At 49.0% G+C, this 19,411-nt stretch overlaps 1 protein-coding gene across 1 annotated transcript in view; it reads right to left on the bottom strand.

Annotated features, from left to right (window-relative positions):
• Positions 1–13,179, bottom strand: part of LOC122544200 (uncharacterized) — a 56,957-nt gene extending 43,778 nt beyond the window's left edge. The window contains exons 1-7 of the mRNA XM_043683253.2: positions 12,858–13,179; positions 11,377–11,440; positions 5,521–5,865; positions 5,342–5,380; positions 4,320–4,664; positions 3,325–3,439; positions 1,798–1,927 (exon numbers count right to left, since the gene is read on the bottom strand). Coding sequence (XP_043539188.2) covers positions 1,798–1,927; positions 3,325–3,439; positions 4,320–4,664; positions 5,342–5,380; positions 5,521–5,865; positions 11,377–11,440; positions 12,858–12,947 — 1,128 coding nt within the window. The 5' untranslated portion in view covers positions 12,948–13,179. The remainder of the gene's footprint in view (positions 1–1,797; positions 1,928–3,324; positions 3,440–4,319; positions 4,665–5,341; positions 5,381–5,520; positions 5,866–11,376; positions 11,441–12,857) is intronic.
• Between the last annotated feature and the right edge of the window lie 6,232 nt (positions 13,180–19,411).

Here is a 19,411-nt window from a genome sequence, read left to right as displayed (position 1 = left end):
AACACAAATGTGAAGCACACGGTTTAGAAGCAGAGTTGGCATTGGCTTGGGAGAAAATAGGAAAAAATAAGAAGGAAAGCAAAGATTCAGAACCCACGCTGAAATGTCAAGCACTTCAAAGAAAAAGGGAAACTAGTGAATAATCAACAGACTACAGCCGTGCAAGACCAGACTGACAATAACGACTATTCCTTACATCCCACTCTCCCCTCCCCCAAAGACCCAATACTAAAGAATCCTGATCCATCTGCAGATGAGGAATGGGACTCTGGTTTGGAGGAGGAAATATTTTACGCCTCTCGTCCTGTCAGCCAACCTCCTCCGGTTCCCTCCTCAAACCTCACCCACAGGACGGCCAAGGGGAACGTCTTCATAAAACTAAAAGTCGCCTGAAGTTCCCACCATACTCTGAGGACCAACGTGCCAAGGCCCTTTCCCCAAGAAATTATTTATCCCTGTCTGTTCGGAGTGTTACAGCTGCACCGATAAGTGAACTTAAGGCCACTGATTTTGATCAAATTTAACTGCTGCTTTTAAAAACCAGTTCGTACTCTTTAACCAGACAGTGAAAGAAAATAAGGCACTGCTGAAGGACCAAAACCTTGCAGAGGAGATTTACCAGGAGGTTGCTTGGAATGGAGAATAGGTCGTACGAGGATAGGTTGAGCGTGCTAGGCCTTTTCTCATTGGAACGGAGAAGGATGAAGGGTAACTTGATAGAGGTGTATAAGATGATCAGGGGAATAGATAGAGTAGACAATCAGAAACTTTTTCCCCGGGTACAACAGAGTGTTACAAGGGGACATAAATTTAAGGTGAAGAGTGGAAGGTATAGGGGAGATGTCAGGGGTGGGTTCTTTACCCAGAGAGTGGTGGGGGCATGGAATGCGCTGCCTGTGGGAGTGGCAGAGTCAGAATCATTGGTGACCTTTAAGTGGCAATTGGATAGGTACATGGATGGGTGCTTAAGCTAGGACAAATGTTCGGCACAACATCGTGGGCCGAAGGGCCTGTTCTGTGCTGTATTGTTCTATGTTCTACTATTGAGTGTAGAGGAATTCAGCCAGCCAGGCGTGAGTATTTTAAGAACGTTTGGTTTTCCTCTCATTCAAGTGGAGTCTGATGTGACCCCTCACTGTTTATTTTCCAGTCCAGCCCAAAAGGATCAGTCTGAGCAAAGATTGGGTCTGGGGGACATTTAACTCTTACACCGCTGTTCACAATCTGTCAAAGCTGAAACGAGTCATGACACCAAAACAAAAAAGAGGGGAAGTCCTGAACTAAAGGGCATAGGTTTAGGATGAGAGGAGAAAGATATAAAAGGGACCTAAAGGGCAACGTTTTCACAGAGGGTGGTACGTGTATGGAACGAGCTGCCAGAGGAAGTGGTGGAGGCTGGTACAATTGTAACATTTAAAAGTCACCTGGATGAGTATATGAATAGGAAGGGTTTAGAGGGATATGGGCCAAGTGCTGGCAAATGGGACTAGATGAGGTTAGGATATCTGGTCGGCATGGACGGGTTGGACCGAAGGGTCTGTTTCCATGCTGTACATTATTTTGATTCTAATTGTATAGATAAAATACTGTTCAGATCATAAAGTGATAATATGTCCATTGGGAGTTTCTCTCCTGAATTGTGCTTCTTAGAAGGGCTTGTGCAAAGTGGGAAGTGATTGTTGATCCCAATCCTGTGCTCAGACTTTCCACCAGCAATCACTCGATCCCCACAACACTGGGCTGTTTCACCCTCCCCGAGCCCGGCTCAGTGCAATGGAAACTCGGTCAGTGCTTGACAGTCCCGTTCCCCGGCAGCTCCATCCTGATGCTCAGGTACGTGTGGCACAAGCTCTCTGCTTCACCTGAACAGGTCACCTCTCTCAAAGGGACACCATTTGATGCTGCCATCTTGTGTGGATTTTGTTTTCTATGGAGAGAGAAACCAGCAGAGTACACATTAGAAGAGTCCAACACTTTGGACACGTGTGTAAAAGGAGCTGTTCAGGAGCACAGACCCATTAAATGACCCTCAACATCCTGGGGACCAATGGCAGCTGGAAAATGGGCGACAGGAGCTGCACGGTGACGGAGCACAGAGTGTAGAGGAGAGGAGGCTCATAGGGGAGGCAATGGGCAAAAGCTGGGCACTCCACAGGAGCTGTGCTGACTGACAGAGGGAGGGCCAGAGGGGAGTGGGAGAAACCTGCAATAGTTCCTCCTCCCACAGTGAGGGCTGTGTGTGGGGAAAGGCGGGGAGCACAGAGATACGGATATTGAGGGAAACAAGGAAATCCAAGATGTTCTTCCCAGTGACTGAACCCTCCAATACCCTGGAGAAGGGATGGGCTGTGTGGTTCGAAAAGTGCAAGAGAGTGAACAACAACTTGCATTTCCATAACACCTTGCACATTGTGCAGTATAGGAAAAGACAAGAAAGAAAGAAGCATTGGAGAGACAGAGGGAGACGGAGGGAGAGAAACTCAGACAAAAGATGTTTAGGTGAGGAATTACAGAGCTCCAAAGTCAGGCAGCTGAAGGCACAGCCACGACTGGGGCAGTAATGGAAATATCAGGGAGACAGGAGCACAGAGATCTAAGAGAACAGGGACTGTACAGCTGAAGGTGGTTACAGATAGGGAGGGCTGAGGCAATGGAGGGATTGGAAAAAGGATGGGAATGTTCAAATCTGTCCATCTCAGTCTGAAACAGATTTAACGATGGAACATCCACACCCTCATGGAGTATAAACGTGAACCAGTTTATCCCTGTTTGCAGCCTCTGTATCCTCCTCACAGCTTACTTTCCCACTGAGTTTTGTATCAGCAGCAAACTGGGACAATCCCACTCTAACCCTCATCTCCATCACTGATATAGATTGTGAGTCACTGAGGTCCCAGCACTGATCCTTGCAGCACCAGTTACATCCTGACAACTGACAATGACCCATTTGTTCCTGCTCGGTTCCTATCCATTAACCAATCCACAATCCATGCTATATTACCCCCCAATCCCCTGAGTCTTCATCTTGTACAACAACCTATTGTGTGGCACCTTCTCAAATACCTCCTGAAATTCCCAATATATGCCCCATCCTCTGGTTCTCCCAGTGGGATAATATTTGCTCCTTTCCAATCCACGGGGACTGTTCAGCAGTGAGAGGATGACAAGCTGGAAGTGACTGGATGCTGCTGCTCAATGACAGGCTGGATTGAAGCATCCTCACAGCTCAGGGAATGGGCAGGGACAGAGCTCAGCAACATTTCACACAATGTTATACAAAGATCAAAGGGTTACCATGGAAATAGTGAACATTCCACAACTCACCTGGTTTGTTGCTTTTGGATGATATAAAACACAATTCCAGCAACAAGAACACCAACAATCCCAGCAGCAATCCCGATTCCCAATCTAACTCTTGCTCCAGTGGTGAGTCCAGGACCTAGAAACAGAATGAAGCCATTAACAGACTGGGACACACAAACAAAACTAACAGCAGAGACCTTCAGCACCTAGTGTTTCAGAACCAGCCCAGTACAAACAGATCCCTGGGTAATTCTAGTCCTGGAGGGATGTGGGAGGTTAGATCCCAATAATCACACACTGGACCACCTCACAGCGCTTTGCACGCACGCACGCGCACACACACACACTGCCCCACGATGGGATTGATACATGCTTTCCAATATTGAGAACTGTACACTGACCAGCATCAGTTACCCTTCAATTAAACCACTGATGAAATTGTTTTATTTTACAGTTATTTTCCTGTGGAGAAGCCTACAGCATTGAGAGGAAAGTGCTTGAGATGAATTTCAATGTGCTTTACAACTGGGTCAATATTATACCACACTGCCTTCATCGAGGGTCACCCCCTCCAGACTGTATCTCTCTGTGCCCTCGCCTCTGGTGGGCCTGTCCTTCCAGTGGGACAGGACATACCCAGGGATGGTGATAGGGGAGTCTGGGATGTTGTGTTATTTCTGTCAGTGTGACTATGTCCCACAGTCTCCCAAGTTGGACCCCAGTCCCCAGATGTTAGTGACGGGGACTTTACAGGGGCAGCTGGGCTGGCTGTGTCATTGCTGTGTCCTGATTCGATGCCTGGCTCACAGCCAGTGACCCATTCAGTTTTATTGTGGATTTTCCTGTCTCGGGGTTTGGTACAAACTAATTGATGTGCTCAGACAATTAAAGAGGGCAATTAAACCTTCCCCAGGTTAATGTGGGACTGGAGTCACATGTCAACATAACTCACCACTGGATTATTGTCTCTGTAAAATCAGAGACTTAACAGAATACCTGAAACAGAAATATCTCACCTCTCACAGAGAGATGGACTGAAACAACTCCATCACGATGAAAGTGCTCCTCCATCTTGCTGTAAATCTGACACTGGTATTCATCCTGGTCAGTCTCCCTGAGGTCGGAGATCAGAACTGACCAGTTGCCTTGTTCCAGTTGATCTTTGAACAGGTTTGTTCTGTTTCTGAACTGTGGGTCTTGTTCTCTCAAATCATCGATCCCCTCGACAAACCCGTGTACAATTTCCATCTTGAGTGTCCTCCAGATTACCCATAAATCAGAGACTGGGACATTCCCTTCGTAGGTACAGGGCAGCACAACCTGCTCCCCAAGGAACCCAGAAACTGGGACAGGTGAGTCACCTGGAAAAGATTGAAAGGATTTATCCACAGAGAGAACCTGCCTGCTGGCACATTACATCCCAAGCTTCACATGGTTACACTACGATGCTGGATTTAGAAGAAGCTCTGATCAGTAACTCACTGCTTTCATTTCTATGGGAAGATTAAGGCTCAAGATCACATTATTTCTAACAAAGATTCCCTCCACAGTGTGTAGACTCTAATCTTCCTTTAAACTGAAAACTGCACAGAGACGCATGGAAGCAAGTAAATTTCAACAAGATGAGAAAATTCCCTTTCTCCCAGGGACTGGGTGGAAGACCAGTCAATATGGCTTCACTGACTTCAACCAGCATCATTCCCAATCCCATCAGTTTCCCAAGAGGAGGGTTCCATTCACATTGTACCGAGAGTCTCCACACAGAATTCCAGAAAGACTAATGATAGTAGGAAGTAGGAATCCCTAGTATTCTGTATCTGAGGGACAGGAAGGGGTGTCTCGGAAACAGAAATAACAATCCCAGGAAGATTAAGGACCACTTCCAGGGAACAGTGGCTCATACCACTAACTCTCACTGAATCATTCTTTGGTAAAATATCACACAGCATTTCAAACCTTCCAATGTTCCTCCCTGTCTATCCAGCATGATCCAATGTAAGAGCTGAAAACACATGCAGTAGTTTAGAAACAGATTTACCTGGTACAGGTGTGTTCGGTCCAGGTGTAGGAGCTCGCTCTAAAGGAAACATCATGTGTTTAGTACGGTGGGTGAAACAAACTACAGAAATGTTCAAAGTCTAGTTTCCCAACATGACCACTATACTATTATCTCAGGAAATCAAACGCAGAGCAAAATAACCAAACAAAAACACTCACCTGTGACAGAGAGATGGACTGAAACAACTTCCAGCCATCGAAAGCGATCTCCCATCTTGCTGTAAATCTGACATTGATACTCATCCTGGTCTGTCTCCCTGAGGTCAGAGATCAGAACTGACCAGTTGCCTTGTTCCAGTTGATCTTTGAACAGGTTTGTTCTGTTTCTGAACCGTGGGTCTTGTTCTCTCAAATCATCGCTCCCATTCACAAACTTGTGTAAAAATTCATATTTGGGTGTTCCCCAGATAACCAGTAAATCAGATACTGGGACATTCCCTTTGTAGGTACAGGGCAGCACAACCTGCTCCCCAAGGAACCCAGAAACTGGGACAGGTGAGTCACCTGGAAAACATTGAAAGTATTTATCCACAGATAGAACCTCCCTGCTGGCACATTACATCCCAAGCTTCACATGGTTACACTGCGATGCTGGATTTACAAGAAGCTCTGATTAGTAACTCACTGCTTTCATTTCTATGGGAAGGTTGAAGCTCAGATACTGAGGGTCTTCAACTAAAAGGAACTTGTGCTGGATATTTGTCAGCACTAAGCAGCTGAACAGTACTGCGTTACATAGAACATAGAACAGTACAGCACAGAACAGGCCCTTCAGTCCATGTTGTTCTGCCGACCATTGATCCTCATGTAAGGTAAACCTAATGTACGAACCCTCAAATTTCTGTGACCATATGCACGTCCAGCAGTCTCTTAAATATCCCCAATCACCTCGCTTCCACAACTGCTGCTGGCAACGCATTCCATGCTCCCACAACTCTCTGCGTAAAGAACCTGCCTCTGACATCCCCTCTATACTTCCCGCCAAACAGCTTAAAACTATGACTCCTTGTGTTAACAATTTCTGCCCTGGGAAATAGTCTCTGGCTATCGACTCTATCTATGCCTCTCATTATCTTGTATACCTCAATTAGGTCCCCTCTCCTCCTCCTTTTCTCCAATGAAAAAAGTCTGAGTTCAGTCACCCTCACTTCATAAGATAAGCCCTCCAGTCCAGGCAGTATCCTGGTAAACCTCCTCTGAACCCTCTCCAAAGCATCCACATCTTTCCTATAATAGGGCGACCAGAGCTGGACGCAGTATTCCAAGTGCGGTCTAACCAAAGTTTTATAGAGCTACAAAAAGATCTCACGACTCTTAAACTCAATCCCCCTGTTAATGAAAGCCAAAACACCATATGCGTTTTTAACAACCCTGTCCACTTGGGTGGCCATTTTAAGGGATCTATGTAACTGCACACCAAGATCCCTCTGTTCTTCCACACTGCCAAGAATCCTGTCTTTAATCCTGTACTCAACTTTCAAATTCGACCTTCCAAAATGCATCACTTCACATTTATCCAGGTTGAACTCCATCTGCCACCTCTCAGCCCATCTCTGCATCCTGTCAATGTCACACTGCAGCCTACATCAGTCCTCTATACTGTCAACGACACCTCCAACCTTTGTGTCGTCTGCAAACTTGCTGACCCATCCTTCAATCTCCTCATCCAAGTCATTAATAAAAATTACAAAGAGTAGAGGCCCAAGGACAGAGCCCTGTGGAACACCACTCACCACTGACGTCCGGGCAGAATACTTTCCTTCCACTACCACTCGCTGTCTTCTGTCGACCAGCCAATTCTGTATCCAGACAGCTGAATTTCCCTGTATCCCATTCCTCCCGACCTTCTGAATGAACCTACCATGGGGAACCTTATCAAATGCCTTGCTGAAGTCCACATACACCACATCCACCGCTCGACCCTCATTAACCTGTCTAGTAACATCCTCAAAGAACCCAATAAGATTTGTGAGGCATGACCTGCCCCTCACAAAGCTGTGCTGACTGCATTTAATCAAGCTCTTCCAGATGGTCATAAATCCTATCCCTCAGAATCCTTTCTAACACCTTGCAGACAACAGACGTGAGACTTACTGGTCTGTAATTGCCGGGGATTTCCCTATTTCCTTTCTTGAAGAGAGGAATTACATTTGCCACTCTCCAGTCCTCAGGTACGGCTCCAGTGGAGAGCGAGGATGCAAAGATCCTTGCAAGTGGTGAAGCAATTACATTTCTCGCTTCCCAAAGCAGCCGAGGACAAATCTGGTCTGGCCCTGACGACTTGTCAATTTTAATGTTTGTCAAAATTTTCAGCACATCGGCTTCCTCAATCTCTGCATTCCTGCATGCACACCTGCTCTTCAATGGTTTCATTCACTACAAGGTCCTTTTCTTTAGTAAAGACAGAAGAAAAAAAAACTCATTTAGGGCTTCCCCTACTTCCTCAGTCTCTATACAACAAGTTCTCTATGCTATCCCTGATTGGCCCTACTCTTTCTTTGATCATTCTCTTATTCCTCACATACGTGTAAAATGCCTTTGGATTCTCCCTAATCCTTCCTGCCAAGCCTTTTTCGTGCCCCCTGCTGGCTCTCCTCAGACCATTTTTGAGCTCCTTCCTCGCCTGCCTGTAATCCTCTAGAGCTGAGCAAGACCCTAGCTTCCTCCACCTTACGTAAGCTGCCTTCTTTCTTTTGACGAGAAGCTCCTCTGCTCTCGTCATCCAAGGTTCCTTTATCTTACCCCTTCTTGCCTGTCTCCTTCTCCATAGCTATGTTTCCCATTTGGGCACACACTGGGAAAAAACAGCTGGATACTGGACTCAGACACTTACAGCACAGGAGGCCATTTGGCCCATCGTGTTTACAATACTTAACAATGATCTGACAATAACTACTCCAGTTCCAGCTCTTTGCCTATAGTCCAGGACACTATGGCAACACAATTGAATATCTGAACACAGCTTAAATATAAGAGGAGTTTCTGACTCAATCACACTCTCAGTCATAAGGTTCCAGACTCTCACCAGCCTCTGTGTGAAATGAATTCTCTCACTCTCCTCTTCGCCTTCTACCTCATACCTTAAGTGCGCAGCCTCTACCGATTGACTGCTCTATTCATGGAGAAAGTATCTTCCTGACCACATGATGTATGTCCCTCAATCTTATCCACCCCCGTCAAGTCCCTTCTCAACATTCACTGCTCCAAGGAACAACATGGAAACTAAAAGCTGGTGTTGCAAGGGGTAACATGGATTGAAAATTGGCTTATGAACAGGAAGCAAAAAGTAGGAATAAATGGGTCATTTCACAGGTTGGCAGGATGTTATGAGGACTGTGCCACAGGATTCAGTGTTGGGGCCTCAACTCTTTATAATTTCTATAAATGGTTTGGATGAAAGGATCCAAAGTTTGGAACCTAAGTTAGCTGATGATGCAAAGATAGGTCAGAAAGTGATTTGAGTGGAAAATACAAGGAATATACAATGGCATCTTAGGAACAGAGTACTAGGTACAATCTTTACTTACAGAATAGAAAAATTAAGAAAAAAATTTACATTACATCTGTAGACAGTGTGGCCACAGGTCAGAAAAACAAGGTGCAAAGTTAAAAGGACAAACAGAATAGTCTCTGTCCAAAGGCTCTCCACAACAGAATGGGACCTCCACGTGGTCTCCACTGGCTACTGCCACGCACTAAACTGGCCCACTGGTCACTGGCATCCCTGCTTCGGATGCCTGGGCCAGGTGTCCAAGGCCAGGAGAAGGGAGGAGAAAGAAAGGAGGCAGAGTGGACATCAGGTCTACTCCACCACCATCTTACTTCGCACTCTTGTGGGTAAAGCTAGGACCAAGGGTCTGACATGGAGATGGTGGCATTGGAGTAATGTCATTGAATCAGCAATCCACAAACACAGGTTAACATTCTGGGGTTTGGGTTCAAATCCAACTATGGCAGATGATGAAATTTGCATCCAATATTAAAATCTGGAATGACATTTAAGAGTCTTTAAGGCAGAGGCAGATAGATTCTTAATGACCAAGAGGATGAAAGTTTTTCAGCATGTCCAGGAAGGTACAGTTGAAGTTAAATTCAGGTCAGGCACGATCAAATGGCCTTCACTTATTGGTATGTAATTCCAGTCTGATCAATTTTTTCTCATAGCACACACCCTCCGAACCAGATACAATCTTTCAAGAAAAATCACTGACTTGGGGTTGGGACAGAGAACACTGACCTGAGTGTAAAAAAGGAGAGCGATGTGTGTGAAAGGGGGTTCCTGAGAATGTGGAAATGGCTTTCGTACAGGTCGAGGGGGACAGTGACAGGCAAGAACAGCATAGGGATGAGGCAGCAGCTGATGGTGTGAAAGGGGCCAAGGCAATGTGGATCCTCAACTCCCTCCGCCACTAACCCGACAGATCTTGCTCCCCCGATCCAGTACAGTTTGATCCAGCCTTATCCCAGGATCCAAAGCCCAATAATGAGTCCTGATAACCTCACTCCCCTTACACAGTGACAATTCCCAGTTCTACTTGATTTCAGCTTTGGCAAGAAACCTGACCCCAATACTCAGGAACCCACCAAACTTCCACTGGATCCCAGTTTCCAGTCCCAGTAGAGTGTTGCTCAGTGTCCAGATGCCAATATTCCCATCCTAGGGGTTAATCTAAAGACATCAAGTGCCTTCCTTTCAGCTCTCTCTCATAATCATGTGGTGAACGTGAACCTACTGTGTCCAATCCCTAGGTGGGTCCACTTTTGGGCCAGCAGGGGGGGGGGGGGGGGGGGAGAAAAAGGAGGAGGAATATCTCATTATTTATCAGATAAGAATGTTTAGCATGGGCTGTGCAATACTGAGATTCTCTGTACAAATTAAACTTACTCTTATGATTCAGAATGTGAAACCTGTGTCGATTCATCATTCATTAGTGTGGCTCAGAGTTAAGCTTCTATTGTTAGTGAGTGAGCTTGGTTGTAACCAGCAAGTCTGAACAACCATTACATGATCAAACACACTCTACATCCCAATCTTGATACCCCAATCCCTCTACTCTTGGACAATTCCCAGTTCTATTCAATTCCAGAACTGATCCCAGTGCTGAGGACCCATCCCAGACCCATGAATTATAGTCCCCCATCTCGTCGGGCAGCACGGTGGCACAGTGGTTAGCACTGCTGCCTCACAGCGCCAGAGACCCGGGTTCATTTCCCACCTCAGGCCACTGTGTGGAGTTTGCACATTCTCCCAGTGGGTTTCCTCCGGATGCTCCAGTTTCCTTCCACAGTCCAAAAAATGTGCAGGTTAGTGAATTGGCCATGCTAAATTGCCAGTAGCGTTAGGTAAAGGGGTAAATGTAGGGGAATGGGTCTGGGTGAGTTGCTCTTTGGAGGGTCGATGAGGACTTGCTGGGCCGAAGGGCTTGCTTCCACACTGTAAGTAATCTTATCAGTGTCACTGAATGTTGCTCAGGGTTCAGATGCCACTGTTCACATCCCAGGGGTTAATCTGAAGACATTAAGTGCCTCTCTTACAGCTCTCTCCCACACAATCATGGTGTCTAATCATGATTTAGTGGTGCCGGTGTTGGACTGGGGTGTACAAAGTTAAAAATCAGACAACGCCAGGTTATAGTCAAACAAGTTATACTAGCTTTTGGAGCGCTGCTCCTTCATCAGGTGGTTGTGGAACATTAGATCATAAGACACAGAATTTGTAGCAAACGTTTACAGTGTGATGCAGCTGACGTTATACATTGAAAAAGACCTGGATTGTTTGTTAAGTGTCTCATCTTTTAGAATGACCATGTTGGTTTCAGTTTTTTCATATGTAAATCCCAGAGCTTTTTTTTCCTAGAAGTTATATTAATGGTGTTTAATTGTGAACCTACTGTGTCCCACTCCCTCAGTGGGTCCACTGGCACCCACACAGCACCTTAAAGCAAGAGGAATTCCTGATTCCCCCCACCCCCAGCCTTTGATCTGCTGAAATGTCCCAGCACTCACAGCACTGACCTGAAACAGCAGCAACAACATTTAGCAGCAGCAGCGGGGGGAGTAGTTTCTGGGAGCTGTGTCCCTGCAACAAGAAAACACAGTCAGTCCCTTTCCAACAGATTCCCTTCCTGATCCCGCCCTGTCCCCGGGTGATGACTGACAGAGGCTGGGCTCCAGAGTGATCCACCTCAATTTGAGACTGAGAGTTTAATGAAATGTTCTGATGGTATTTTGCCAGATTATGTTTCTTTAGAAAATATTCTTCACCCATTTTAGATCCGTCGATTCTGCGTCTAACCCCCTTTTCAAGATTCCAATTGACACCCCCCCCCAACTTTTTTTCAAATTTTTTTTAAAGAATTCCTACAGTGTGGAAATAGACCATTTGGCCAAACAAATCATACCGTCCCTCCGAAGAGTAAGCCACCCATACCCATTCCCTTAGCCTATTATTCTACATTTCCCTCCGACTAATGCACCTAACTTGCACATCCCTGGGCACTATGGGACAATTTAGCACGGCCAATCCACCCTAACCTACACATCCCTGGACACTATGGGACAATTTAGCATGGCCAATCCATCCTAACCTACACATCCCTGGAAACTAGGGGACAATTTAGCATGGCCGATCCACCCTAACCTGCACATCCCTGGACACTATGGGACAATTTAGCATGGCCAATCTATCCTAACCTGCACATCCCTGGACACTAGGGGACAATTTAGCATGGAGGAGAAAGTGAGGTCTGCAGATGCTGGAGATCAGAGATGGAAATGTGTTGCTGGAAAAGCGCAGGTCAGGCAGCATCTAGGGAACAGGAGAATCGACATTTCAGGCATTAGCCTGAAGAAGAGCTAATGCCCGAAACGTCGATTCTCCTGTTCCCTAGATGCTGCCAGACCTGCTGCGCTTTTCCAGCAACACATTTCCATCGACAATTTAGCATGGCCAATCCACCCTAACCTGCACATCCCTGGACATTATGGGACGATTTAGCATGGCCGATCCACCCTAACCTGCACATCCCTGGACACTACGGGACAATTTAGCATGGCCCAAGCCACCCTAACCTGCACATCCCTGGACACTATGGGACAATTTAGCATGGCCAATCCACCCTAACCTGCACATCCCTGGACACTACGGGACAATTTAGCATGGCCAAGCCACCCTATACTGCGCATCCCTGGGCACTGTGGGAGAAACCCACGCAGACACGGGGAGAAGGTGTAAACTCCACAGACAATCGCCTGAGGCTGGAATCAAAGCCAGGTCCCTGGTGCTGAGAGTCAGCAGTGCTCACCACTGAGCCACCATTCACTCACACATCACTTTATAAACTTCTGAGAAGTCCCAGCCCTTTCTGTCTGTGTCTGAGATTGTCAGCGTTTCCTTTTAATAAAGAGGTGATTCACTGCTCAGAAAGTTTCCCCAGATCCCCCTCCCTCCCTCCCTCCCTCGGTGTCCCCGGGTGGGAGACACTGACAGTAAGTACCTGCAGCTCCTTTCCCGGGACCGGGACCGGGACTGCGATCAGGATCAGGGTCAGACACTGACAGGAGACCGAGAAGCTGCTGAGAAACATTTGGTAAAACTCCACGTTGGAGGGAGAGCGGATCGTGTCTCAGATACAGCCCAGAGCCGATACTGCAATGTCCCCCTGGATTCTCTCCCTCTCTCTCTCTCTGTCCTGGTCTTTAAAACTGGCGCCACTTCCGGGGGGGGAGGAGCTTGTTACAGACTGACCCACATTGTACTGTGAGATGGGAGGGATCAATCCCCTGGGTCTCACCTCCTCTCAACTCCCCGGCTCTGGACCCGCAGTTTTCCGGGAGTCCCCACCCGGATCAGTGTCCAACCCCAATCCCCATCAGGGGATTTGCAGCTTTGACCTGGCTTTTCCCGAGAGAGGCAGCACCCAGACCCCTCACTCCCCCACCCACCCCTCTCCATGTAAGAATGGTAGAGTCGCCTCGCACAGCGCGCCCGATGAATGAATGACCCAGAGCGGGGTGAGTGTCACCCAGAGCCCTCCCCACGCTCCTGGTCTATAGGCTCCCGGGGGGAGTGGGCAGCTCGGAGCATCACCCTGGGGGTCTGCTCCTGCTCAGGAAGGTTATAAACGAGTATAGACGGGGGCCGTGGAAGGGGTCAATTCTGCTAACTGCCTGCCCGCCCCTCTCCTGCGGCTGTGTCCAGAATAATCGAGATTTATATCACTTGGAGTTGGACTGGGATGGACAAAGTAAAAACATCACACAACACCGGGTTACAGTCCAACAGGTCTAGCTTTCGGAGCGCTGCTCCTTCATCAGGTGGTTGTAGAAGTTAAGGTCATGCTCCATGACACTGGACTCCTTCACCTCCACAACCACCTGATGAAGGAGTGGTTCTTCGAAATCTAGTCCTTCCAAATAAGCCTGTGTGACTATAACCTGGTGTTGTGTGATTTTTAACTATATTTATACGGCATCAGGTTTGCTTATTTAGACAAAGCAGGTGGATGGAGGTGGGGGTGAAGGTCATCCACCTCTTGCACTTTCAGCTTCCTTCTCCCCAGCCCCACCCCACCCACATTTATCTCTCCAACCCCACCCCCCCAGGCTCCCAGCCTCATTCCTGATGAAGAGCCTTTGCCCAAAACATTGATTTTTCCTGCTCCTCGGATGCTGCTTGACCTGCTGTGATTTTCCAGCACCGCTCCAATCTCCAGCTGCAGTACCCACTTCTGACCAGTTCTCGGGGAGAGGGCGAGGGAGGGGGAGTGGGGTGGAGAGGGGAGAAGAGGGCAAGGAGGTGAGGGAGATAGGGGCAAGGAGGTGAGGGAGGGAGGGGCAAGGGAGGGAGCGGGGGTGAGAGGGGAGGGAGGGGCAAGGAGGTGAGGGAGGGAGGGGCAAGGAGGGGAGGGAGGGGCAAGGAGGGGAGGGAGGGAGGGGCTGAGAGGGGAGAGGAGGGCAAGGAGGTGAGGGAGATAGGGGCAAGGAGGGGAGGGAGGGGCAAGGAGGGGAGGGAGGGAGGGGCTGAGAGGGGAGGGAGGGGCAAGGAGGGGAGGGAGGGAGGGGCTGAGAGGAGAGGGAGGGGGAGACATGAGAGGGGTGGGAGGAGAGGGGGCAGGGCAAGTGGGTTGATGAGGGAGGGGTGGGGGGGCGAGAGGGAGGGTGGAGAGAGAGAAGGGGGCATCTGAGGGGAGGGGGAGAGAGAGGGGGGCTGGGGGGAGGGGGAGAGAGGGGGGCTGGGGAGAGGGGTAGGGGCGGCGGTGGTGCGAGGGAGCGGGCAGGGGGCGCCTGTGAGGGGTGGAGGTGAGGAGGAGGCCGGGAGTGCGAGGGAGAGGGGAGGGAAGGGGAGAGAGTGGAGGGGGAAGGGGAGAGGGTGGGGGGAGAGGGTGGAGGGAGGGGGGAGAGGGTGGAAGGAGAGAAGTTGGAAGGAGTGAGAAGGGGGAGATGGTGGAGGGAGGGAAGGGGGAGATGGTGGAGGGAGGGAGGTGGTGAGGGTGGAGGGAGGGATGGGGTGAGGGTGGAGGGAGGGATGGGAAGAGGGTGGAGGGAGGGATGGGAAGAGGGTGGAGGGAGGGATGGGAAGAGGGTGGAGGGAGGGATGGGAAGAGGGTGGAGGGAGGGATGGGAAGAGGGTGGAGGGAAGGATGGGAAGAGGGTGGAGGGAGGGGGAGAGGGTGGCGGGTAGGAGGGAGGGGGAGAGAGATGAAGGGGGAGAGGGATGGGGAGAAGGTGGAGGGAAGGAGGGATCGGGAGAAGGTGGAGGGAGGGATGGGAAGAAGGTGGAGGGAGGGAGGGGGAAGAAGGTGGAGGGAGGGGGAAGAAGGTGGAGGGGGAAGAAGGTGGAGGGGGAGAGGGTGGAGGGAGGGAGGGGAGAGGGTGGAGGGAGGGGGGTGGAGGGGGGGAGAGGGTGGAGGGAGGGAGGGGAGAGGGTGGAGGGAGGGAGGAGGAGAGGGTGGAGGGAGGGAGGGGAGAGGGTGGAGGGAGGGAGGGGGAGATGGTGGAGGGAGGACGAGAGTGTGGAGGGAGGAGGAGAGGGTGGAGGGAGAGTGGATGGAGGGAGGGGGAGAAGTTGGAGGGAGGGGGAGAGGGTGGAGGGAGGGGGAGAAGGTGGAGAGAGGGAGGGATGGGGAGGGAGGGAGCGAGGGTGCAGGGAGGGAAGGAGAGAGGGGGGAGGAGAGAGTGAGAGAGGGGGGAGGGAGAGGGGGAGGGGGGAGGTGTGTTTTCTTGTTGTAGGGACACAGCTCCCAGAAACTACTCCCGCCCCCCCCCCCCCCACCCCCGCTGTTGCTGCTGGTGCTGGTACTAAATGTTGTTGCTGCTGTTTCAGGTCAGTGCTGAGTGCTGGGACATTTCAGCAGGGATCAAAGGCTGGGGGTGGCAGTGGGGGGAATCAGGAATTCCTCTTGCTTTAAGGTGCTGTGTGGGCTGCAAGTGGACCCACTGAGGGAGTGGGACACAGTAGGCTCACATTACACACCGTGATCATGAGAGGGAGCTGAAAGGAAGGCACTTAATGTCTTCAGATTAACCCCTGGGATGGGAACAGTGGCATCTGGACCCTGAGCAACACTCAGTGACACTGGGATGGGACAGTTTGGTCGAGTGGTATTGGGATTGAGTACTAAGCACTGGGATCAGGCATATGAGAAATTTTACAATCCCCAATCAGTGGAAATGGTTTATCTCTACCTACCCTGCCTTTTCATGTTAATATCTTGAAGATGTCAATCACATCACCTCAACCTTTTGAAATTCTAGAAAAAAAGACATAATTTGTGTCATCTCTCTTTATACTTTAACCCCTGAAGTCCTGGTATCATTCTTGTAAACCGACCATTTGTGTTCTTTCCAAGGCCAGTCTATCCTTCCTACGGTGCGGGTCCCAGATCTGCTCACAGTATTCCAAGTGGGGTCTAAGCATAATGACTGCATCCGTGTACTCCAGTCCTCTGGATTTAAAGACTAGAACTCCATTACTTCTCATTATTTCCTGTTCTTGCCATTTTAAATATCTATCCACTTGAACCCCCAAGTCTCTTTGGATAATTACTGTATTTGACTTCCCACCATCTAGACAAGAGGTGCCAAGTTTGTCAGATTAATGGTGGAGGGAGATGAGATCAGTTTCGGGAGGTGGGGAGTGGCACCTTTTGGAGATAGGGTTATTTTGAGTTTGTGGCTATTTATTTGAATCCACAATCAAATCAGTGAATCCTCAGTTGTCACCTATCACAGTATCTAATTTTATTTTGAAGTAATTTGTAAGTGCAGATTATAATTTTAGAAGCTGTGACTAGGACTGGGTATGGGATTGGGATATAACGTAGTAGCAGTGAATACTGGACAAATACTTCCAATCTTTTCCAGGTGACACGCCTGTCCCAGTTTCTGGGTTCCTTGGGGAGCAGGTTGTACTGCCCTGTACCTACAAATCGAATGGCTCAGTCTCTGATTTATGGGTAATCTGGAGGACACCCAAATATGAATTTTTACACAAGTTTGTCAATGGGAGTGATGACTTGTCAAGACAAGACCGACAGTTCAGAAACAGAACAAACCTGTTCAAAGATCAACTGGAACAAGGCAACTGGTCAGTTCTATCGCTGACCTCAAGGAGACAGACCATGATGTGTATTAGCATGAGATTTACAGTAAGAGGAGAAAACAACTTCATTGGGAGAAAGTTGTTCAAGTCAATCTCTCTGTGACAGGTGAGAGGTCTATATTTCAGCTATTGTTTCATCTCTGACTTGAGATGGCACATTCATTGTTAATTGACTAGTCTAGAGTATTTGAACATTTCTGTAGTTTGTTTCACACACCGTACTAAACACATGATGTTTCCTTTAGAGCGAGCTCCTACACCTGGACCGAACACACCTGTACCAGGTAAATCTGTTTCTAAACTACTGCATGTGCTTTCAGCTCTTACATTGGATCATGCTGGATAGGTTGAAATGCTGTGTGATATTTTACGAAAAGATGACTCAGTTAGAGTGAGTGGTGTGAGTTACTGTCACTGTTACCTGGAACTGGTCCTTAAGCTCCCTGGAATTGTTCTTTCTGTTTCTGAGACTCCCCTTCCTGTCACTCATGTACAGAACTCTGAGAATTCCTGCTTCCGTTAGCATTAGCGTTTCTGGAATTCTGTGTGGGGAGTCTCGTTTCCATGTGAATGGAACCATCCTGTTGGAAAACTGATGGAATTGGGAGTGAAATCAGTGTAGAGTAATATTGATCCAGGTGTAACCTGGCCTTCCACCTCGTCCAAGGGAGAAAGGGAATTTTCTCACCTTGTTGAGATTTCTTTGGTTCCATCTGGCTTTGTGCTGTTTCCAGTTTTTAAAGTTGCGTGCACTGTACAGGGAATTGTCATTATAAATGCTACAATTCTAAGCTTTACACTTCCTCAAGGAGGTGAAGGGCCAGCAAGCCTCGCTCTTTGCTTCGGAGGCCTCCAAGATAATCTTCCGGTCCAAGGTCCGCCCGGTGGAGCAGGACGAGACGTGCTCACGTTTCTTCTTCCAGAAGGTGCACAAAGAGAGCTCCGTGCTCAGCAGCCTGAAGGAAGAAGATGGCTCGATAACGTCATCTCAGGCTGACCTCATGAGGATCAGTAAATCCTTCTATGCCAGTCTGTATGACGCGAAGCCGACCGACAGCACGGCCTCCCAGTCATTCCTGTCCTCTATCACGGAGATCTTAGACGACAGAACACAGGAGAGGCTGGACCAGCCGCTATCTCTGGACGAGCTGATCAAGACCCTCGAGTCCTTCGAAAAGAATAAAACTCCCAGAAGTGACGGCTTACCGGTCGAGCTCTATTCCGCTCTGTGGGACTTGATTGGCCAGGACCTGCTGAAGGTGTATGTCAGTATGCTTCGGGCAGGTACCATGAGTGAATCCATGAGGAGAGGCATCATCACCCTCATCTACAAGCGGAAGGGGGAGAGGGAGGAACTCAAAAGTTGGAGACCAATCTCACTGTTGAATGCAGATTACAAAATTCTGTCAAAGGTCATCGCCAACCGGATCAGGTCTGCTCTGGGGTCGGTGATTCACCCTGACCAAACCTGTGCTGTGCCGGGCAGGAAGATCGCTGAGAGTCTCGCACTCCTCAGGGATACGAACGCCTACGTGCAGGACAGAGGGTTGGACACCTGCCTGATCAGCCTGGACCAGGAGAAAGCCTTTGACAGGATATCACACACGTATATGAGCGATGTTCTCTCCAAAATGGGCTTTGGTGAGGGAATCCACAATTGGATCAGACTGCTCTACACCAACATTGTCAGTGCAGTCTCAATGAACGGGTGGGAATCAGATAGCTTCCCAGTCAGATCTGGAGTCAGGCAGGGCTGCCCTCTCTCTCCTGCCTTGTTTGTGTGCTGCATAGAGCCATTTGCCGAGTCCATCAGGAAGGATGCGAGCCTGAGAGGGGTGACTATTCCTGGCAGCGGGGGCCTGTAGGTTAAGGCCTCCCTGTACATGGATGACGTCGCCGTTTTCTGCTCGGATCCGCTGTCTGTGCGCAGACTCATGTGCATCTGTGACCAGTTCGAACGGGCCTCGGGGGCCAAGGTAAACTGAGGCAAGAGCGAGGCCATGCTCTTCGGGAACTGGGCCGACCAATCCTCGATCCCCTTCACCGTCAGGACCGACCACCTGAAGGTGCTGCGGATCCAAGCAGAAAACAGCGATGTCATCCATGTCCAGGGAGGCCTTAACCTGCAGGCCCCCGCTGCCAGGAATAGTCACCCCTCTCAGGCTCGCATCCTTCCTGATGGAGTAATCTAGTTACAATGATGGAAATGGAGTAATCTAGTTACAATGATGATAATTGAAAAACAGTTATCGGATGAATATCCTGAATCATGATACAATGCAACATCCTGACAGTATCAATGAGATCAGGAGATTCCAGCTCTTTGCAGGTTGGTGAGAATGTCTCTTCTGAAACAGTAAGGGGCTTCCATTGTTTCTGTCCTGGGAGCGATGTCCTTGGTGGTGTCTCTCCGTCTGACCTGTTCTTTGTGTGCCATTGGTATTGCTG

The sequence above is a fragment of the Chiloscyllium plagiosum genome, unplaced genomic scaffold (genome assembly GCF_037043375.1).
Source record: "Chiloscyllium plagiosum isolate Xiang-an unplaced genomic scaffold, Cpla_swu_hap1 HiC_scaffold_38, whole genome shotgun sequence".
In the NCBI taxonomy this organism is placed as follows: Eukaryota; Metazoa; Chordata; class Chondrichthyes; order Orectolobiformes; family Hemiscylliidae; genus Chiloscyllium; species Chiloscyllium plagiosum.
The sequence above is the reverse complement of the archived record's forward strand: the minus strand, read 5'-3'. Positions and strand labels throughout refer to the sequence as shown.